A 21,328-nucleotide genomic window follows, 5' to 3' on the forward strand; every position below is an offset into this window, starting at 1 on the left:
GTACTAACTCTGGTTCACACCACCTCATACTGTTAGTACTAACTCTGGTTCACACCACCTCATACTGTTAGTACTAACTCTGGTTCACACCGCCTCATACTGTTAGTACTAACTCTGGTTCACACCGCCTCATACTGTTAGTACTAACTCTGGTTCACACCACCTCATACTGTTAGTACTAACTCTGGTTCACACCGCCTCATACTGTTAGTACTAACTCTGGTTCACACCACCTCATACTGTTAGTACTAACTCTGGTTCACTCCGCCTCATACTGTTAGTACTAACTCTGGTTCACACCACCTCATACTGTTAGTACTAACTCTGGTTCACACCACCTCATACTGTTAGTACTAACTCTGGTTCACACCACCTCATACTGTTAGTACTAACTCTGGTTCACACCACCTCATACTGTTACTAACTCTGTACTAACTCTAACTCTGGTTCACACCGCCTCATACTGTTAGTACTAACTCTGGTTCACACCACCTCATACTGTTAGTACTAACTCTGGTTCACACCACCTCATACTGTTAGTACTAACTCTGGTTCACACCGCCTCATACTGTTAGTACTAACTCTGGTTCACTCCACCTCATACTGTTAGTACTAACTCTGGTTCACACCACCTCATACTGTTAGTACTAACTCTGGTTCACACCACCTCATACTGTTAGTACTAACTCTGGTTCACACCACCTCATACTGTTAGTACTAACTCTGGTTCACACCACCTCATACTGTTAGTACTAACTCTGGTTCACACCGCCTCATACTGTTAGTACTAACTCTGGTTCACACCACCTCATACTGTTAGTACTAACCTCATACTGTTAGTACTAACTCTGGTTCACACCGCCTCATACTGTTAGTACTAACTCTGGTTCACACCACCTCATACTGTTAGTACTAACTCTGGTTCACACCGCCTCATACTGTTAGTACTAACTCTGGTTCACACCACCTCATACTGTTAGTACTAACTCTGGTTCACACCACCTCATACTGTTAGTACTAACTCTGGTTCACACCACCTCATACTGTTAGTACTAACTCTGGTTCACACCGCCTCATACTGTTAGTACTAACTCTGGTTCACTCCGCCTCATACTGTTAGTACTAACTCTGGTTCACACCACCTCATACTGTTAGTACTAACTCTGGTTCACACCGCCTCATACTGTTAGTACTAACTCTGGTTCACACCACCTCATGAGCAGACACATTCAGGGCAGTAAGAGGAACATAAATTAGGTTACTTACATTGTGTCTTCCAACGCCCCCCTGGGATAATGTACATTTGCTGAAGCATTATGACATCTCAACGACACAACGGTAGGGATTAACTGAGCTGGACTTGGGTCATATTCTTTTTATATTTAATGTGTGTAATAGATCTGTCATTGTCATTGAAAGCCAGTCTAAAAAAAACGGTAGATTTGTTCTATGTGCGCTATTTCTATGCTTCCCTGTTCTTAAGTTTTGTTTAAGTCTTTTACATTCAGTTATGTTGAAACAGCTTGAAACAGATGAAAATACAATACTTCAGGTTATGGAAGATCCACTGCTGTTTTGATGGCGTAATGATTCTCTACACTATACTTGCTTGTTTTGTCACAAACTGAAATTAAACAAACTATGACAATTTAATTTTTTGCCACCAGGAAATAAATGAAGAGATTCCTGCATAGAGCATCTTAAAGTAAAATAATAATAAATCATTTTAAAAAAGAACATTGGAATTTCAGTTTACTTTATGAATTGCAATGGATTTAAATCCAACCATAGCTCTAAATGACCCCACCTCTGCTCACTATGATTATCCATGATATTGACCAGAACGTCGAGTGGCCACTCTAACAATGTCCTCAAAGATGGAAGGCAGTCGGGAGGAGGCGAGATCAGGTGGGACCATTCTAGCCAATGAGAGGGCAGATATACGGTCACTGTAACAGCCTTTCTGCCACGAGTCACGGCCGCAGTCACATTCCACGTAACTGTTTAGTCACGGTAATTAGGCTTCTCCAAGCTCTGATACTGCTGATGGTCATTAGTATCCTACTTGGTACTCATCACTCTATAGTCCCTCTAATCACTCTGACATCAATGCAAATGTTTTTTTTTTTATTATTTTTTAAAAATCTAACAATTCATGAGTCCATGATCTCATGTTGCTAAACATTTCTATAGGCTATGCAATTGTGGGAGAAAAATAGAGTGATGGCCTCTATTAAAAAGAGGATGATCCCATCAGCTTTCTATAGGCTAGGCCTACTATATTTATAAACTTTCCTAATATTAAGCACATTGCTTCTCTTTACAACAGGAGTATAGCCTACCTGGCTGGCATGAAAATAAACCATGGGAAAAGCGTCCTCCATTTGCTATTTAAGTGCATTTAAAAAAAAAAATTCACACATATAGTGTACTGTATGTAAAGACATTAGCCAAACACTTGTTAATGATGCCCAGTTTATGCAGTAAGGCAAGAAAAAAAAAAGCTTTGTTGAATTTTTCCAAGGCCCTAGTCACACACCTCATGTAACCCTAGCCAATAGGTCTATATGTTTTGATAAGGTTAGTATCACAACGTAAGTGGCCAAATAAAGTATTGCATTAAAGCACATTAGCCTGCTTTTACAAACGGTGTAGAACCTAACTGGCACACATAAGCGGTGCCTGAGTTTAGTTTGGGGAAGATCATTTTCCCTGGCATACGGTTTGATTATATTTTCTAGAAGAAAAAACACCTGTTTAGACGAGGTGCTGGCTAGCGGAGTAGAAAACTTGAAAATAAAAGAGCTGCACACTCCAGGAGCTCAGATGCAACAATGTCATTACCAACGTTCCGACAGCCAAGCTGTCTTCATCGGGGTATAATTGATTATATTTTCACCCCCCCCCCCAAAAAAATGCACATTCATACATTTGCGGGCATTTCAGAACAGTGTTTTCCCGCTGAGTGCACTCTAAAATAAGATTTGGGAAGGCGTAGGCTATATAAAAATGCATTTAGACTTTATTAAATATGTAAATGTTACATAGTTCAGCATTAGTGGCTTGTAAAGCTGTGTGGGAGACAGGAGAGGTTAAATGTGTTAATGAATGGTAAATTACCATGAGACAAGCATTTACTTGCTTAACAAATCAGCTGAAAAAAAAAGTCCTGACCGCAACAGCCCAACATGTGAACAGGCACAATCCCGGTGTCGTGTTTTTTCACGGTAAATTGCCAGGATGTCAACGTTTCCTACAACCTCAGCATTAGACTAATTCATCTACATTAACCAAAAGACCTCGCATGTGGAGCATTTTATCAACACCACCTGTTAGAGACACGGCTGAGTTAATCCCGCCAGCGTCACCTGTTCCTCAACCATTCCGTGACTGGAACAGACAGGGCGGTGGCGCCATCTAGTGGGACCAAAAAAAATGACAAGCGCAAAATTTTCTCAATGTACTACAGAGTACGACAGTTAGAGGCCTTTTTTTGTAAGCAGTAACACAGCGGTCAACAGCCTAGTTACTGCAGAGATATTTGGTACACCCCCTTTCACTGTTGAGTCAACAAATATTTGTCTAGGTTGTTCTATTCAAAACTGGCACTAAAGCTTACTCAGGATGCTACAGAAAAATGACTTTAAATTACCAAATCATTTCTGCCTACAGATGTAGCCCTCTACCATCCCGTCTCACGTTAACTTCCAACCAAATCTCCTCCACTGGACGTGACAAGCCAATAATGACCATAGGAACACCAGCAAAATAACACAATCGAGTTTCACCGGTGACAATTAATTTTTTATTTATTGGGGCAGCTTGGTACTCAAAGTGAACATACATGGATGTGTCCAAAATGTCCCCTGTACTAGCTTCAGGTCAGCGTACAACAGAATAACATGACACATAGACAGGAAGCAACAAGTCTTAGCAAGATCGAGAGAGATACTGGTTGATAATGAACTTTTAATAAGCGCTTTATATTCTGCGGACATTAGAAACCAAATCCCAAAACAACCCTAGCCACTGCATCGTAGGGCACTTGATCTGATTTTTATAGGTACAAACAATATGGTGAAATTTCCACCTAGCTTACCAGAGTGCACAGGGGGGGGGGGGACACACGACGACTACCAGATGGTCTGTACCTGCCGTAGGGCTCTTGTCTAAATAGGGAGTCATTTGGGTCACCCCTGCAACCTGTGTGTCCGAGTCAAAGCCCTCAGAACCCAGGGTCTCTGTCCCATATGGCACCCTAACCCATTTGTAGTGCACTACATAAACACTAGGGGGTCATTTGGGACACAGTTCTGTCAGATGGAGGTGTCATAAAGGACTAGGTAGGGGCGGGGCTAGAAATGTATTTTACAGAACCTTCTATGGGGGTCGGCGGTAGCTACAGTGGTCTTCAAGCAGAGGCTAGTGTGTTCCAGGGCTCCCAGTAAGGGAGTGTGTCCTGTTTACTGGGCAATGCCAATAACTCCACAGGCCTGCCGACCGCCAGCGTTGCCAGTCTTCAGACTCTCCTCGTTGCCTCCTTTTCCCAGATCATCAGCCTTCTCATGGATCTAATGATAAAAGGGGGAGGAGGGCCGCAAGAGAGAGCGAGGACAGAGAGGGGAGATTAAAGGTGAAACAGGGTTGTGTTTATGTAGAGAAACCTTAAAGTGTGGTTGTGTTCATTAGGAATACAATTCTGAAAAATGGGTCTTACCACCATGGTCCTGCCGATGATAGAGTTGGGTCCAGTGAGAGTCAACATCTTATCCTGGATGTTGATCTTAGCCACATTGTCAGCTCCTGCAGTCACGTTGCCAAGGTCCCCTACGTGCCTAGCAACACAGACAGGATATGACAGAGGAAAGGGTATGGTTTTAGAAGTGTACACCCACCCCCAAAAGTGCACACCGTAGCAAGACAATGAGCCAAGAGTAGGTGGTTGACATTTCCCTAAACCACTATTTTTGCATGTGATCTCATTTTGATTCCATCACAGATCTACCCAATAAGAGTCAACATAGCATCTAAAAAAAAAAGAAAGTAGAGTAAACAGACTCCCGACAACTAAGTATGTGAATTGGAGGCTAAACTGGTCTGCTGTTCTGGTCCCGTCCATTAAGAGCGCTACTGTAAGTTCTCTATCTGCGTCTCATCCGGTTGCCCGTAGCAACTTCATATCGCTGAGTCTTAGTTCAGACCGTATGATCAGTTGACTACAGTACATTCAGACCCCTTGCAACCTTCCCCCAATTATATAGACTTAAATTATAATCAGGCTGTAACGTAACAAAATGTGGAGAAAGTAGTCAAGGGGGTCTGAATACTTCCTAATGTTACTGCTATTTATGGGGATCAGGCCCGAGGGCCAATCACGGAGCTTCCAACATGCAGTCTCTCCACCCGGATGGTTCTGCTGGGCATCAGTTGGTCAAGCCAACACAGAGGACATGAGACGCGAGAGGCATAGAATCAGGGGGAGAATCGCAATTGCATTTATTTGATTCCCTATGAATTGCCAGGGGACCTGACAATACGATCACCATAAGTTAGGTCCCAAATACGATACAGATTCGAATCTCACGATATGCATTACGATTCAATGTTCCAAACATATTGCTCAGCATGTGTCCTGCTACAAAGGGACGAGACAGAGCACCGAGAACAAATGTTGATCAACCACAGTAATAAACAAGCGCTGAAAACAAATTAACTCCCTAGAAAAAGACGAGAACAAGCTATGAAGGGAAAAATAGCAGAATTTTGGTTTGAGTAGACAACCAGAGCAAAAAATAATATCCAGATAACTATCGATTCACCCCCCATCACTAAATCCCTCGCTACCTCAAACATTGCACGAGGTCAGAACATTGTTTTTGAGGGGAGCAGAGGACGTGAGAGGAGGAGAGGATGTGAAGAGTCACAGCAACGGAGAGATTCTCCACTTAGTGGGTCTGTCCCATAGACGATTAGAAGGTTAAACAAGGGCAAGACTGGCAAGAGTTAAAAACACCAAGGTTCATTACATTAACTAGACTCCTACGTGTTTGATTATAACCAATTCTATTAGGTATTTTTAAACTGTGTTGAACAGTCTACACAGCTGTACCATTAAATCATTACTAGTGTGGCCAACTAGCGCAAAAACTTTCAAAAACTCTCCTCAGGGACCATCCAGACGTTTCACAATTGTGTCGTCTCACTGAGCTGGGAATATCCGAGGAGAGGATTGGAAAAAACTCCTGGTCTATCAGGCCTAACTCCTTCAGTCATGGGGGGGGGCAGACTAACCGAACAGCATCAGTGGGTCCTCCGTGGGTCTTGTTGTTGGGGTTGAAGTGGGGTCCGGCACTCATACAGCCGTTGGTGTTGTCTCCAAAAGCATGGACGTGGAAGCCATGTTCGCCCGGGGCCAGACCAGAGATCTCCCCAATCAGATGCACTGGACCATCGGCACCCTACAGACAGACAAGTTATAGGCCTAAACACACACACTGTACGGGTTTTATGGATTACTCCATTTGATATACCCACTCTCTTCCTGCATGCCACTAACCACACCGCCTCAAATCGTATTGGTCACATACACATGGTTAGCAGATGTTAATGCGAGTGTAGCGAAATGCTTGTGCGTCCTTCTGTAGCTCAGTTGGTAGAGCATGGCGCTTGTAACGCCAGGGTAGTGGGTTCGATCCCCGGGACCACCCATACGTAGAATGTATGCACACATGACTGTAAGTCGCTTTGGATAAAAGCGACTGCTAAATGGCATATATTATATTATTATATTCTAGTTCCGACCGTGCAGTAATAACTAACAATTCCCTTACACACGTGTAAAGGAATGATACATTATTATATGAAAGAGGGATTAATAAATATATGAATGAGCGATGGCTGAACGGCATAGGGAAGTTGCAGTAGATGGTATAGAGTACAACACATGCATATATGTAAACATTATATGAAGTGGCATTGTTTAAAGTGACACATTTATTACATCAATTTTTCCATTATTAAAGTGAACTGGAGATGAGTCAGTATGTTGGCAGCAGCCACTCAATGTTAGTGGTGGCTGTTTTAACAGCCTGATGGCCTTGAGATAAAAGCTGTGTTTTTCAGTCTCTCAGTGCCCGCGTGCACCTAAGGGAGAGAGCGGTTGGCTCAACCACAGAGCCAGTGGGACTGTGTTGCTCGGTGACATGCTGCTCTCCACAAACATTCTATACACCATTTAGTCGTCTACCAACTGCTAGTTTTGTTCCTTGCGTTAGCCCCTAATGCTAAAAATCACTAGTAAGCTGGCTATCTAGCTTGCTGAATGTATTAAGAGTCAGAGCAAACGTAGCTCGCTAACACTGCCTGGTAGCAGCGCTGGTGTCTAGCTAGATAGTGATGCACAAACATGCTTATCTTATCAGAGAGGAATAGGAGAAACATGATTACGTTGGCTAGATAGATAAAGTATGAAAACATGCAATTAAAAAAATCAAAACTGAACAAAATATATTCAAACGGGTTACCAAAGTAACTAGAAAAGTAAAAACGTTGTCATACACGTGGTATACGTCTGATATACCACGGCTGTCAACCAATCAGTATTCAACCAGCCAGCCCAAACCGTTCATTAATCCATCAATTATTCTGCGGTTTTTAGCCAGAGTGAATTTACAAAGTAATTTATCAAGTGTTTGGCATGACAGCACAGTATATGGCACCAGCCGTTTTTAGACATTTTGCAAATGTTGAGAGATCAACTGTGAACTAGTTTACAACAGTCACCGCTAGTTTGTTGGCCTCGACGACCACACGCCTTCTCAGTGCACATTGGTCAGGCCAGATTAACACACCAGGTTCAAGGGAAATGGAGGTGGAGGGGCAGACAAGGCAGAACGACTCCAGCCTGATCCGACAGGACTCACTCCCTTACTGTATCTGCTCTGTTAACATGAGATCAGAAACGGACTGGCGCACAGGATACAATGACTCAGCAATAAAAAATAAATTTTAAAAAAGGGGGTCGGCCTTTTATTAATCTGTTCCCCGCCGTGTTTTAGTAGTTACGGTAACGTGTTAGTAGTGTGCTTTAGTTTTCCCCAAACGTCCTAGTTAAAACATTAAGTGTGTAACAGGCAGAACTAGTTACAATTTAATGCATACAATTCCCACTTTTACGCCGCTTACAGACTACCAGCTATGGCATCTAACTACATGGAGTTAATCATTTACAATGAGAGGTTTAAAAGTACAACTACAGGTTACGAGACGGCTGGTATCAAAAGGCTGGGAGACATGCTACGGCCTGCAGGCTGTCGACTAAACGACTGAGCTTTGAATTAATCTGGTTTTAAGCAGACATATATCTATATTTTTCTTTAAAGCAACCTAGTTAGCGTTAAAAACGTCAGGAAAAAAATAATTAGTTAGGGATCTATGAGACTAAACAGTTGCATAAGTGACCGGCAAGAGTTGACAACGTTAGTTAGCTAAGACATCCCAGCCGCTAACGTTAGCTAGTTGAACGAGGCCCCGTCATCTACACAGACTACGTCTCCAAATGCATACATGTATTTCCCACAGAAACGAAATATTTTACCTCCTGCTCAAAGAATACGGTCCCGGTAACTTCACCGGTGCCTTTGAGCACGCAAACAGCCTTCATTGCCATCTCTTCACGTCCTGACCTAAAGCTCTCAAGTCCCGAATAGCAAATTTCTGCACGCTTAGAAGTCGAGTTTCCTTCCTCTAATAGTGTCCAATCAGGGGCGTGGGGATAATAGTGTCCAATCAGGGGCGAGGTGATGGGGTGAGCAGAGATCTGATTGGTTAATGAGAACACTCGTTTATAGGCTTGTTTTAAATCAAGTTTGAACGATATATAACTCCGGGGAACGCAATGTACAAACAGTTGCAACCTGTCATTCAGGGCAGGTGAGCCCTACCTTGTTTAGAAAATAAAAATAAATAAAAAGGCAACTCCAAATTGCAGGTGTTTTAGCCTGAGGCTGAATTAACTGTTTGGCTGCCAGACAAGGATCCACTGATAGCCAGGTGTAGCAGTGGTAAGATGTTGGGACAGCTTTATGTAGGCCCTAACAGTTTGTGGGCACCGTTTGTCACTGTTATAGTGCAATTAATGTATTGTTTATTGTTTAGTGTTGTGTTGTGTAGTGTAGTGGCTTTGCTTTGCTGGCATCCATCTAAACATTTAAAAAAATTGCCCCACCAAGATTTACACTAGTAAGCCAGTGATATGTAACCCACTCAAGTGACGCACCCCTCCCAGGAACGGCATGGAGGAGCACCAGTAAGCCAGTGACTCAGCCCATGTAATAGGGTCTGTCAGAGGCAGAGAATCCCAGTGGAGAGAGGGGAACCAGCCAGGCAGAGACAGAAAAGGGTGGTTCGTCATTCCAGTGCCTCAATCATAGAATCTACTGAAGAGATGAGTCTTCAGTAAAGAGGCAGACCATTCCATAAAAATCTAAATTTATTTGTCACATGCGCAGAATACAACACATGTAGACCTTCCCGTGAAATGTTAACTTACAGGCCCTTAACCAACAATGCAGTTCAAGAAATAGAGTTAATCAAATATTTACTAAATAAACTAAAGTAAAAAAAAAAATTATATTCAATCACAAAGTAACACAAAAAATGTACATAACAATAATGAGGTTTTATACAGGGTGTTACGGTACAGAGTCAATGTGGAGGTTATATAAAGGGTATTACGGTACAAAGTCAATGTGGAGGCTATATACAGGGTATTACGGTACAGAGTCAATGTGGAGGCAGAGTCAAAGTGTGGAGGCTATATACAGGGTGTTCAATGTGGAGGCTATATACAGGGGGTACAGAGTCAATGTGGAGGCGATATACAGGGTGTTACGTTACAGAGTCAATGTGGAGGCTATATACAGGGTGTTACGGTACAGAGTCAATGTGGAGGCTATATACAGGGTGTTACGGTACAGAGTCAATGTGGAGGCTATATAGAGGGTGTTACGGTACAGAGTCAATGTGGAGGCTATATACAGGGTGTTACGGTACAGAGTCAATGTGGAGGCTATATACAGGGTGTTACAGTACAGAGTCAATGTGGAGGCTATATACAGGGTGTTACGGTACAGAGTCAATGTGGAGGCTATATACAGGGGGTACCGGTACGGAGTCAATGTAAATAGTCTGGGTGGCCATTTGATTAATTGTTCAGCAGTCTTATGGCTTGGGGGTAGAAGCTGTTAAGGAGCCTTTTGGTCCTAGACTTGGTGTTCTGGTTCCGCGCGGTAGCAGAGAGAACAGTCTATGACTTGGAATTGTTTTGGGCCTTCCTCTGAGTAGTATATATGTCCTGGATGGCAGGAAGCTTGGCCCTAGAGATGTACTGGGCCGTATGCACTACCCTCTGTAGCGTCTTACGGTCAGATGCCGAGCAGTTGCCATACCAGGCGGTGATGCAACCGGTCAGGATACTCTCGATGGTGCAGCTGTATAACTTTTTGACGATCTGGGGACCCATGTCAAATCTTTTCAGTCTCGTGAGGGAGAAAAGCTGATGTCGTGCACTCTTCACAAATGTCTTGGTGTGTTTGGACCATGATAGTTTGTTGGTGATGTGGACACCAAGGAATTTGAAACTCTCGACCCGCTACACTACAGCCCGTCGATGTTAATGGGCCTGTTCGGCCCTCCTTTTCCTGTAGTCCACAATCAGCTCCTTTGTCTTGTCCACATTGAGGGAGAGGTTGTTGTCCTGGCACCACACGGCCAGGTCTCTGACCTCCTTCCTTCCTACCTCCGTCTCTTCATTGTCGGTGATCAGACCTACCACTGTTGTGTCGTCAGAAAACTTAATGATGGCGTTGGAGTCGTGCCTGGCCATGCAATCATGGATGAACAGGGAGTACAGGAGGGGACTAAGCACGCACCCCTGAGGGGCTCCAGTGTTGAGGATCAGCATGGCAGATGAGTTGTTGCCTACCCTTATCACCTGGGGGGCGGCCCATTAAAAAGGATCCAGTTGCAGAGGGAGGTGTTCAGTCCCAGGGTCCTTAGCTTAGTGATGAGCTTTGTTGGCACTATGGTGTTGAACGCTGAGCTGTAGTCAATGAATAACATTCTCACGTAGGTGTTCCTTTTGTCCAGGTGTGAAAGGACAGTGTGGAGTGCGATTGAGATTGCATCATCTGTGGATCTGTGAGGGCGGTATGCAAATTGGAGTGGGTCTATGGTTTCTGGGATAATGGTGTTGATGTGAGCCATTACCAGCCTTTCAAAGCACTTCATGGATACGAACATGAGTACGATGGGGTCTGTAGTCATTTTGGCAGGTTGCCTTTGTGTTCTTGGGCACAGGGACTGTGGTCGTCTGCTTGAAACATGTTGGTATTACAGACTAGGCCAGGGAGTGGTTGAAAATGTCAGTGAAGACACAGATTGTGGTTGTTGTGGATGGCTGTTCACAAATCTAAATGTGTATTTGAACCCACTGATGGTTGAATTCAAGAAGTTTAAGCTGCCTGTCATTGTAAATAAGAATATGTTCTTAACTGATTTGCCTAGTTAAAGGTTAAATAAAAATAAATACAATTATTCAGGATACTCTAAAGTCGTTCCAACAGATCAAGACTTGATTTTAATATACCCAATAACATTTACATTTACATTTAAGTCATTTAGCAGACGCTCTTATCCAGAGCGACTTACAAATTGGTGCATACACCTTATGGCATCCAGTGGAACAGCCACTTGCATCTAAATCTTTTTTTTTTTTGGGGGTGAGAAGGGGGGTGAGAAGGATTACTTACCCTTACTTACCCTATCCTAGGTAAGGACTTCTTTTTTTTTTTTGTAAGTATCTCCAATTCAGACATTTTGTAGAGGGCCAGAAGAAAGTGGGTAAACTATGTTTTCAAATGACTGAGGTAGAAAAAAAACATTCTAATCATACTGCTCGGAGGGGTTTAATCTGTGACATATATTCTATCTTGTCAAGCAGAAGTGACTCATCCTATGACGCATTGAGACATACTCTGGAGAGAGACATTGGGAGTCCATTCGGGTAACGAAGACTGGACCGCTTACCGCGAAATGATCTACCCCGATTGTCTCTCTATAAAACATACAAGAACTCCATTTAAAAAAAATCTTTCATAGAACCAGTTCGCCTTAACAGAATGTTTACCGGTGCATCACATTTATGTTTCAAATGTCAACAAGATATTGGCACCTTTCTGCGTGTATGTTGGCAACAGAATACAGTTATTATTAGAATTAGGTTCATTTATACAATCTTAGACAATTTACTCGTTCACCGAACATACTGTTCTGGTCTATTTAGCCCTCCAAAAATGTAATCTGGTATTGTGTTCAACACCTGAAATACCGCCTGCGAGAATGTGGCTCTCTCAGGCTTTCATCTATTTTACCACTAGAAAAACAAACTTTTGACCTGCGCCAGAGTACTGAAAAGTTCTGGAAAATCTGGTCACCATCGATTAGTTTAGATTGTTATTTAGTCACATGCACAGGACTGTAGATATAGTTGCAGGGTACAGTGAAATACTTCAGATCCGAGCTCGAACTGTGCAGGTGTGAATGAAGCAATGAAACATAAAGTACCAGTCAAACGTTTGGACACACCTACTCATTCAAGAGTTTTTCTTTATTTTTTACTATTTTCTACATTGTAGAACAACAGTGAAGACATCAACATTATAAAATAACACATATGGAATCATGTAGTAGCCAAAAAAGTGTTAAATAAAATCAAAATATATTTTATATTTGAGATTCTTCAAAGTAGCCACCTTTTGCCTTGATGACAGCTTTGCTTTCTCTTGGTATTCTCTCAACCAGCTTCATGAGGTAGTCACCTGGAATGCATTTCAATTAGCAGGTGTGCCTTGTTAAAAGTACATTTGTGGAATTACTTTCCTTCTTAATGCATTTGAGACAATCAGTTGTGTTGTGACAAGGTAGGGGTGGTATAATTTGGTAAAAGACCAAGTACATATTATGGCAGGAACCGCACAAATAAGCAAAGAGAAAGGACAGTCCATCATTACTTTAATGTCACACCCTGATCTGTTTCACTTGTCTTTGTGTTTGTCTCCACCCCCCTCCAGGTGTCGCCCGTCTTCCCCATTATCCCCTGTGTATTTATACCCGTGTTCTCCGTCTGTTGCCAGTTCGTTTTGTTCATTCATACCTACCAGCGTTTTCCCCCTTGCTCCTGACCTCTGCCTGCCCTGACCCTGGGGGCCTGCCTACCGTCCCGTACCTTTGCCCCACTACTCTGTATTACCGACCCCTGCCTGACCCTGGGCCTGCCTACCGTCCCGTACCTTTGCCCCACTACTCTGTATTACCGACCCCTGCCTGACCCTGGGCCTGCCTACCGTCCCGTACCTTTGCCCCACTACTCTGGATTACCGACCCCTGCCTGACCCTGGGCCTGCCTACCGTCCCGTAACTTTGCCCCACTACTCTGGATTACCGACCCCTGCCTGACCCTGGGCCTGCCCCGTAACTACCGTCCCCCCTGCCTGACCTTTGCCCCACTACTCTGTATTACCGACCCCTGCCTGACCCTGGGCCTACCTACCGTCCCGTAACTTTGCCCCACTACTCTGGATTACCGACCCCTGCCTGACCCTGGGCCTGCCTACCGTCCCGTACCTTTGCCCCACTACTCTGTATTACCGACCCCTGCCTGACCCTGGGCCTACCTACCGTCCCGTACCTTTGCCCCACTACTCTGGATTACCGACCCCTGCCTGACCCTGGGCCTGCCTACCGTCCCGTAACTTTGCCCCACTACTCTGGATTACCGACCCCTGCCTGACCCTGGGCCTGCCTACCGTCCCGTACCTTTGCCCCACTACTCTGTATTACCGACCCCTGCCTGACCCTGGGCCTACCTACCGTCCCGTAACTTTGCCCCACTACTCTGGATTACCGACCCCTGCCTGACCCTGGGCCTGCCTACCGTCCCGTACCTTTGCCCCACTACTCTGCATTACCGACCCCTGCCTGACCCTGGGCCTACCTACCGTCCCGTACCTTTGCCCCACTACTCTGGATTACCGACCCCTGTCTGACCCTGGGCCTGCCTACCGTCCCGTACCTTTGCCCCACTACTCTGGATTACCGACCCCTGTCTGACCCTGCCTACCGTCCCGTACCTTTGCCCCACTACTCTGTATTACCGACCCCTGTCTGACCCTGACCCCGTCTACCGTTGACTGCCCATGTTCAAATTAATACACTTTTGTTACTTCGACATCGTCTGTCTTACCTTCAAACGTGTTACTTTAAAGACATGAAGGTCAGTCATTACGGAAAATTTCAAAGAACTTTGAAAGTTTTTTTCAAGTGCAGTTGCAAAAAAACATCAAGCGCTATGATGAAACCGCCACAGGAAAGGAAGACCCAGAGTTACCTCTGTTGCAGCGGATATGTTCATTAAAGTTAACCGCACCTCAGATTGCAGCCCATAGAAATGCTTCCCGGAGTTGAAGTAACAGACACATCTCAACATCAACTGTTCAGAGGAGACTGCGTGAATCAGGCCCCTCGTGTTGGAAAAGCATTCCAGGTGAAGCTGGTTGAGAGAATGCCAAGAGTGTGCAAAGCTGTCATCAAGGCAAAGGGTGATATATTTTGATTTGTTTAACACTTTTTTGGTTACTACATGATTCCATGTGTTATTCCATCATTTCGATGCCTTCACTATTATTCTACAATGTAGAAAATAGTGCAAATAAAGAAACCCTTGAATGAGTAGGTGTGTCCAAACTTTTCACTGGTACTGTACATATTACGTCAACTACCTCTACCACTGCACATTGACTCGGTAGTGGTATGTATATAGATTATTTTTGGTTAAGGGCTTGTAAAGTAAGCATTTCACAGTAAAGTCTACACCTGTTGTATTCGGCCATGTGACAAATACATGCGATTTGCCTTGGCTAGGATGAGGCTACTTTACCTTAAATCAATTTACAGTTAACACCACAATAATACCAGACCTTTTTGTTCAAATACTCTTTAAATTAAGTTCACGTACATTTTGAAGTAAGTATTCAGAGATATTTTATTTGGAAAATACAAGTATTGGAAAGTATTGCAATGTATTTGAAAATACTCAACAAAAAAAAAAAACACAGATTATTTTCAAATACAAATTAATACTCCCATGCATTTGGACCCAGGTCCGTAAGAGTATTTGAAATAATGTATTTGAAAATATTGTAGCGATTTTTAACCCAAGAGAGAGGCGTGTACACATGAGGGACTTGGTTTAGAGAAGCTTGGGGACAGGCTCTCCCGAAGGAAAGGGGGGGGGTATTGTAGCGACCTTAACCGAACATCTAGCGTAGGTTCAGACCTCTTGGCGTAACGGTTAGGTTAAGGTGTTTGCTTGACCGTTGTTGGACACGAGTTCGAGTGCTGGTCGGGGCTACAATACTTTCAAATACATCCATTTAAAGTCGTTGATTTCAGCCACATTATTAGGAAATACTCAAAATACAGTATATGTATATTTAAATAAATAATAAAATACACACGTCTATATAGTACTATGTCTAGGCTATATGTGTTAACTTTAAAATCAGCTTACTTTTGACCCTGTTTTACAACATTGGAGTTGTAGGTTTGGTATCAAGAATAAGCCGATTAAAATTGGGTCAAACTGGAACAACTATACACATAACCAGAGTGGTCTTCTACGACGCTAGGCTAGATCTCCTCTCAAACCAGCTTCACATTCCGGCTCGGGGCTTCATCCGTAACTGTGGTATTATAACATACCAAACAAAAACAACAACTTGTGATTTAATAAAATACTTCTCTAATGAAAGGGGACGATGATGCAATCTTTGCGAGCGGGAGGGAATCTGATTACAAACTGGATAAACGGAGTGAACCTGCCCAGGGAACAGGTTAATATATATGGATTCGTCGCCATAGAAATGTACCTGGCTAAAAGGTGAGTCGTTGCGACTGGTTATCCTGAGTTGAACTCAAAAGTTGACCAAAGTTACCTCGCCGACGACTCAACCCTGAAATCACATATTATTGTTGGTCAGGGGAAGAACGGACCTCTGACCTCTCACCTCTGAGGGCATACGATGTACGAAGCATGTACAACCAGGATGGGGCCCATACATCACAATTCCCGGTGATATGGATTCAACTTTACATGGATAGATGAACTCTGGTCATGTAAATTAAAATCACGCCTATTATATTTGTAAAATAATTTAACTAGTATCCTAAAATCCTGCAACGGGCTAGCGTCCTGTCCAGAGGGCTACCTGTCCATCATGCTGCCTCACGCTACACAAACGACATACAGCGCATTAGGAAAGTATTCGGGGCATGTTTTCCCCCCACATCTTGTTATGTTACAGCCTTATTCTAAAAATGTATTAAATAAAAAATTAAATAAAAATCTTCAGCAATCTACACACAAATACCCCACAATGAGAAAACGGAAAAACGCGTTTAGAAATGTTTGCAAATACAAAAATACCTTACTTACATAAGTATTCAGACCTTTCGCTATGAGACTCTAAATTGAGCTCAGGTGCTTCCTGTTTCCCATTGATCATCCTTGAGATGTTTCTACAACCTGGGGTAAATTCAATTAATTGGATATGATTTGGAAAGGCACACACCTGTCTATATAAGGTCCCACAGTTGACAGTGCATGTCAGAGAAAAAAACCAAGCCTTGAGGTCGAAGGAATTATCTGAGACAGGATTGTGTCGAGGCACAGATCAGGGGAAGGGTACCAAAACATGTCTGCAGCATCGAAGGTCCCCAAGAACACAGTGGCCTCCATTCTTAAATGGAAGAAGTTTGGAACCACCAAGACTCTTCCTAGAGCTGGCCGCCCGGCCAAATTGAGCATTAAAGTTGACACTGTAATTGCTGCCAAAAGGTGCTTCAACAAAGTACTGAATATTTATGTAAATGTGTTAAAAAAAAAAAATGTATATGAGCAAAAATCTTTAAAAAAAACGTTTTGCTTTGTCTTATGGGGTAGTTTGTAGATTGCAAAAAAAAAAAAGTCATCCATTTTAGAATAAGGCTGTAACGTAACAAAATGTGGAAAATTCAAGGGGTCTGAAGGCACTGTAGGCTCCTGCCCTATAGGCCATTCTGGTTCAGATAAGGCCACTTTCCAGTTCACACAGTTCTATAGGTCTAGTATAACTTGGCCCATACAGGTATCAAACCCTCAACATCAGTGTTTGTAACGCCAGGGGCAGGAATAAACGGATTAAAGTTGGATCAACAAACAAACCTGACATATGGACCCTGTTCATAAACTTTAGGAGGAAGATAGGAAGGACAGATGTTTTCAAGCAGGAACTTTACATAAGACCACTTAAAGGTCTGAAAACATCCAACAAACTTTGATTTTGTAGTGAAATATCACTTCAAAAAAGGTTCATAACAGATTAGTTATTGAGCTCAGCAAAGAAGGGGTGACTCTTTCTCATCATGGTTTGAGAAATCAAAATCGACAAATCAGAAAAAGGCTAGGTCTGGTACGAAAATAGTTTATTATTAAAAACAATTTCCCTATCGCTGAAATATTAGGAGATTTTATTCCATTGTTTCTTTCTTTTAACTTAAAAAAGAAACAAACTTTTCATATCCTAAAGCCTTGCTGTAACATTTACCAGTTTAAAAAAACTTTACAGCAAAAAGAGGCCTTTTCGTTCATTTTTTTCCTGTCGTGATGATCAAAATTAACAACATATTGAGTGGCAACTGGCAATAAAAAAGCATATTTACAGCATCTAAACGCCCTCAGACCTCTCTTTTCTCTTCATCTGGGTCGTATTCATTAGTGCGTACCGTAGCAAAACGCTTTTGCAGCAGAAAGACGAACGTTTCTTATTGGACAAGTTCAGGTAGCTCCTCCCTGTTTCAGTCCATTTTATTCCATTTGGTACCTAATGAATACAACCCTGAATTGAATTTGGGTTTGTCAGTGTTTAAAAAAACTAAAAAAAACATTCCAGCTCTAAAGTGGGCGTGGTTACTCAGAGGTCAGGGGTCAGTCAGATAAAAACACTAAAACAGTCCTTCCAGTTACAGTATGGACTCCTGGCTTCCTTTCTTTACTTTGTCTGCAACCGATTGGACAACTGAACACATCTACCACATTGCTTTGTGAGAGCAGGAAGTGGAGGAGACGAGGAGACGAGAACAGATTATTTAGATGACCCCTTTTCAAAAGTCCTTTCCTCGTCTCCTTTCCTTCATGACCACTGATGGGTATAAGGACTGGATGTTTTTTTTTTCTTCTAATTGACATCGTATTACTGCGGATGCCAAGCACATCTTCTCTCTGTTAGGGTGGTCAACGAAGGAGAGGAGACGAGTAAAGTAGGCCATTGAGAAACCGTTAGGGAAAAGATGTAGAAGTGACCTGTAGCCACTGATCCAGGATCAGATATTCAATACAGTCCAAATGGCGCCTTACAGTACACTGACCAGAGCGCCTTACAGTACACTGACCAGAGCACCTTACAGTACACTGACCAGAGCACCTTACAGTACACTGACCAGAGCACCTTACAGTACACTGACCAGAGCACCTTACAGTACACTGACCAGAGCGCCCAGGGGACATATCCAGGAGCCTTCGGGAAAGTATTCAGAGCGCTTGACCTTTTTCCATTTAGCTACAGCCTTATTCTAAAATGTATTCAATTGTTGTTGTTTTTTTAAAACGTCAATCTAGACACAATACCCCATAATCACAAAGCAAAAAGGTGTACATTAATTTTAATATAAAAAAAATAAAAAAAACAGAAATACCTTATTTACTTAAGTATTCAGACCCTTTGCTATGAGACTCTAAATTGAGTTCAGGTACTTCCCGTTTCCCATCGATCATCCTTGGAGATGTTTCTACAACTTGATTGGGGAGATTTTGATTAGACATAAAAACCATCCCTGCCTGTAGTAAATTCAATTGATTGGACATGATTTAGAAAAAAGGCACACACCTGTCTATATAAAGGTCCCACAGTTGACAGTGCATGTCAGAGCAAAAAGCAAGCCATGAGGTTGAAGGAACTGTCCGTAGAGCTCCGAGACAGGATTGTGTCGAGGCACAGATCTGGGGAAGGGTACCAAAAAATTTCTTCAGCATTGAAGGTCCCCAAGAACACAGTGGCCTCCATTCTTAAATGGAAGTATGGAACCACCAAGAGCTGGCCGCCTGGTCAAACTGAGCAATCAGGGGAGAAGGGCCTTGGTCAGGGAGGTGATCAAGAACCCAATGGTCACTCTGACAGAGCTCTAGAGTTCCTCTATGTAGATGGGAGAACCTTCCAGAAGGACAACCATCTCAGCAGCACTCCACCAATCAGCACTCCACCAGACGGAAGCCACTTCTCTGTGAAAGGTACATGACAGCCCGCTTGGAGTTTGCCAAAAGGCACCCAAAGGACTCTCAGACCATGAGAAACAAGATTCTCTGGTCTGATGAAACCAAGATTGAACTCTTTGGCCTGAATGCCATGAGTCACATCTGGAGGAAACCTGGCACCATCCCTACGGTGAAGCATGGTGGTGGTGGCATCATCCCTACGGTGAAGCATGGTGGTGGCAGCATCATGCTGTGGGGATGTTTTTCAAGGGCAGGGACTGGGAGACTAGTCAGGATCGAAGGAAAGATATTCGGATGAAAACCTACTCCAGAGCGCTCAGGACCTCAGACCGGGGTGAAGGTTCACCTTCCAGCAGGACAACGACCCTAAGCACACAGCCAAGACAACGCAGGTGTGGCTTCAGGACAAGTCTCTGAATATCCTTGAGTGGCCCAGCCAGAGCCCTGACTTGAACCCAATCTAACATCTCTGGAGAGACCTGAAAATAGCTGTGCAGCGACGCTCCCCATCCAACCTGACAGAGCTTGAGAGGATCTGCAGAGGTGCGCCAAGCTCGTAGCGTCATACACAATAAGACTCAAGGCTGTAATCGCTGCCGAATGTGCTTCAACAAAGAACTGAGTAAAGGGTCTGAATACTTATGTAGATGTGATATTTCAGTTTTTTATTTTCAATACGTTTGGGGGAGGGGGGGGGGGCTATTTCATCCATTGTAGAATAAGGCTGTAAGGTAACAGAATGTTGAAAAACGTCAAGGGGTCTGAATATTTTCCCGAACGCTCTGTATATTACCATCCCCCTATGGCTAAGGTTACAATTGGAGGGATAAGGGGAATCTGATTCTAGATCTGTGGTTGAGGGGCAACATCAAACTAGCCTGGTCCCAGATCCGTTTGCGCTCTTGCCAGCTCCATTGCTGTAAATGTCAAGCCAAACATGACAATTCCATGAGTTAGTGACAGGAGTTGTCAAGAAGTCAGAAACAGACTGGCACCGAGGCTAACATTAAAATTAAATGTTTTTTTTAAAGTTTCATTTGGTAGCCACTAGCCTATGACTGCCTCAGTCTCCTGTGTCTCAGCCGCTTGTGTTTTCTCTATGGGGCGAGGCTGACTTGTAGGTTCAGATACACACGCCACTGGCGGTTCAGTAGCAGTCACTTCAACAGGGAATCCAGAGGGTTCTGATTCCACCTTCTGTTGGGATTGGAAGGGTTCTACAGTGGAATCTTTAGAATCTGTAGGAGGTTCTTTAGAGGGTTCTTTCGTAGCAGCAGCAACAACAGTAGTAGGTGGGGGGTTTTCTGTGTTGTTGTTGTCAGAGTTCCGGAGCTTGAGTTCCACGTTCTCTGTTTCTACCTCTGCTTTGTCTCCTAGTCGATCGTCTGTGTCCCAACGAGATGTCCTCTCTCTGTTCCTCGGTCGCCTCTGCCTCTCTCCCTCTCCTCCCTCACTCCTGCCGCGCCCCCTCTCTCCTACACCCCTCTCTCCTACCTCTCCTCTACCTCTACCCCTCTCTCCTACCTCTCCTCTACCTCTACCCCTCTCTCCTACCTCTCCTCTACCTCTACCCCTTTCTCCTACCTCTCCTCTACCTCTACCCCTCTCTCCTACCCCCTTTCTCCTACCTCTCCTCTATCTCTCCCCCTCTCTCCTACCCCCCTTTCTCCTACCTCTCCTCTATCTCTCCCCCTCTCTCCTATCCCCCTTTCTCCTACCTCTCCTCTATCTCTCCCCCTCTCTCCTACCTCTCCTCTACCCCTTTCTCCTATACCCCTTTCTCCTACCTCTCCTCTCCCCCTCTCCCCTACCTCTGATCCTCTACCTCGCTCCCTCTCTCCTCCCGCACTCCTTCCACGCTCACTCTCTCCTCCGTCTCCTCCTCTCCCTCGTTCCCTCTCT

General features: G+C 43.8%; 1 protein-coding gene and 1 long non-coding RNA gene across 17 annotated transcripts; both read right to left on the reverse strand.

Moving 5' to 3' along the window:
• Positions 1 to 3,791: 3,791 nt before the first annotated feature.
• LOC118380865 (superoxide dismutase [Cu-Zn]-like) lies at positions 3,792 to 8,764 on the reverse strand. The gene is made up of 4 exons (XM_035767823.2): positions 8,597 to 8,764; positions 6,292 to 6,458; positions 4,718 to 4,835; positions 3,792 to 4,571 (listed from the first exon to the last, which is right to left on the reverse strand). The coding sequence occupies exons 1-4, from the start codon at positions 8,666 to 8,668 to the stop codon at positions 4,464 to 4,466; spliced, it is 465 nt and encodes a 154-aa protein (XP_035623716.2). The 5' UTR covers positions 8,669 to 8,764; the 3' UTR covers positions 3,792 to 4,463.
• Positions 8,765 to 12,634: 3,870 nt separating this feature from the next.
• Positions 12,635 to 21,067, reverse strand: LOC127930604 (uncharacterized). Of its 16 annotated transcripts, none has more exons than XR_008138337.1 (4): positions 13,876 to 21,027; positions 13,734 to 13,811; positions 13,556 to 13,669; positions 12,635 to 13,413 (listed from the first exon to the last, which is right to left on the reverse strand). It is a non-coding gene; the product is annotated as an uncharacterized LOC127930604 (long non-coding RNA). The 16 variants fall into 16 exon arrangements; XR_008138335.1 differs by having other exon boundaries at positions 12,635 to 13,463; positions 13,606 to 13,811; positions 13,876 to 13,925; positions 14,054 to 21,026; XR_008138328.1 differs by having other exon boundaries at positions 12,635 to 13,463; positions 13,606 to 20,920; positions 20,951 to 21,067.
• Positions 21,068 to 21,328: the final 261 nt, after the last annotated feature.

This window comes from Oncorhynchus keta, chromosome 6 (genome assembly GCF_023373465.1).
Source record: "Oncorhynchus keta strain PuntledgeMale-10-30-2019 chromosome 6, Oket_V2, whole genome shotgun sequence".
NCBI classification, from domain to species: domain Eukaryota; kingdom Metazoa; phylum Chordata; class Actinopteri; order Salmoniformes; family Salmonidae; genus Oncorhynchus; species Oncorhynchus keta.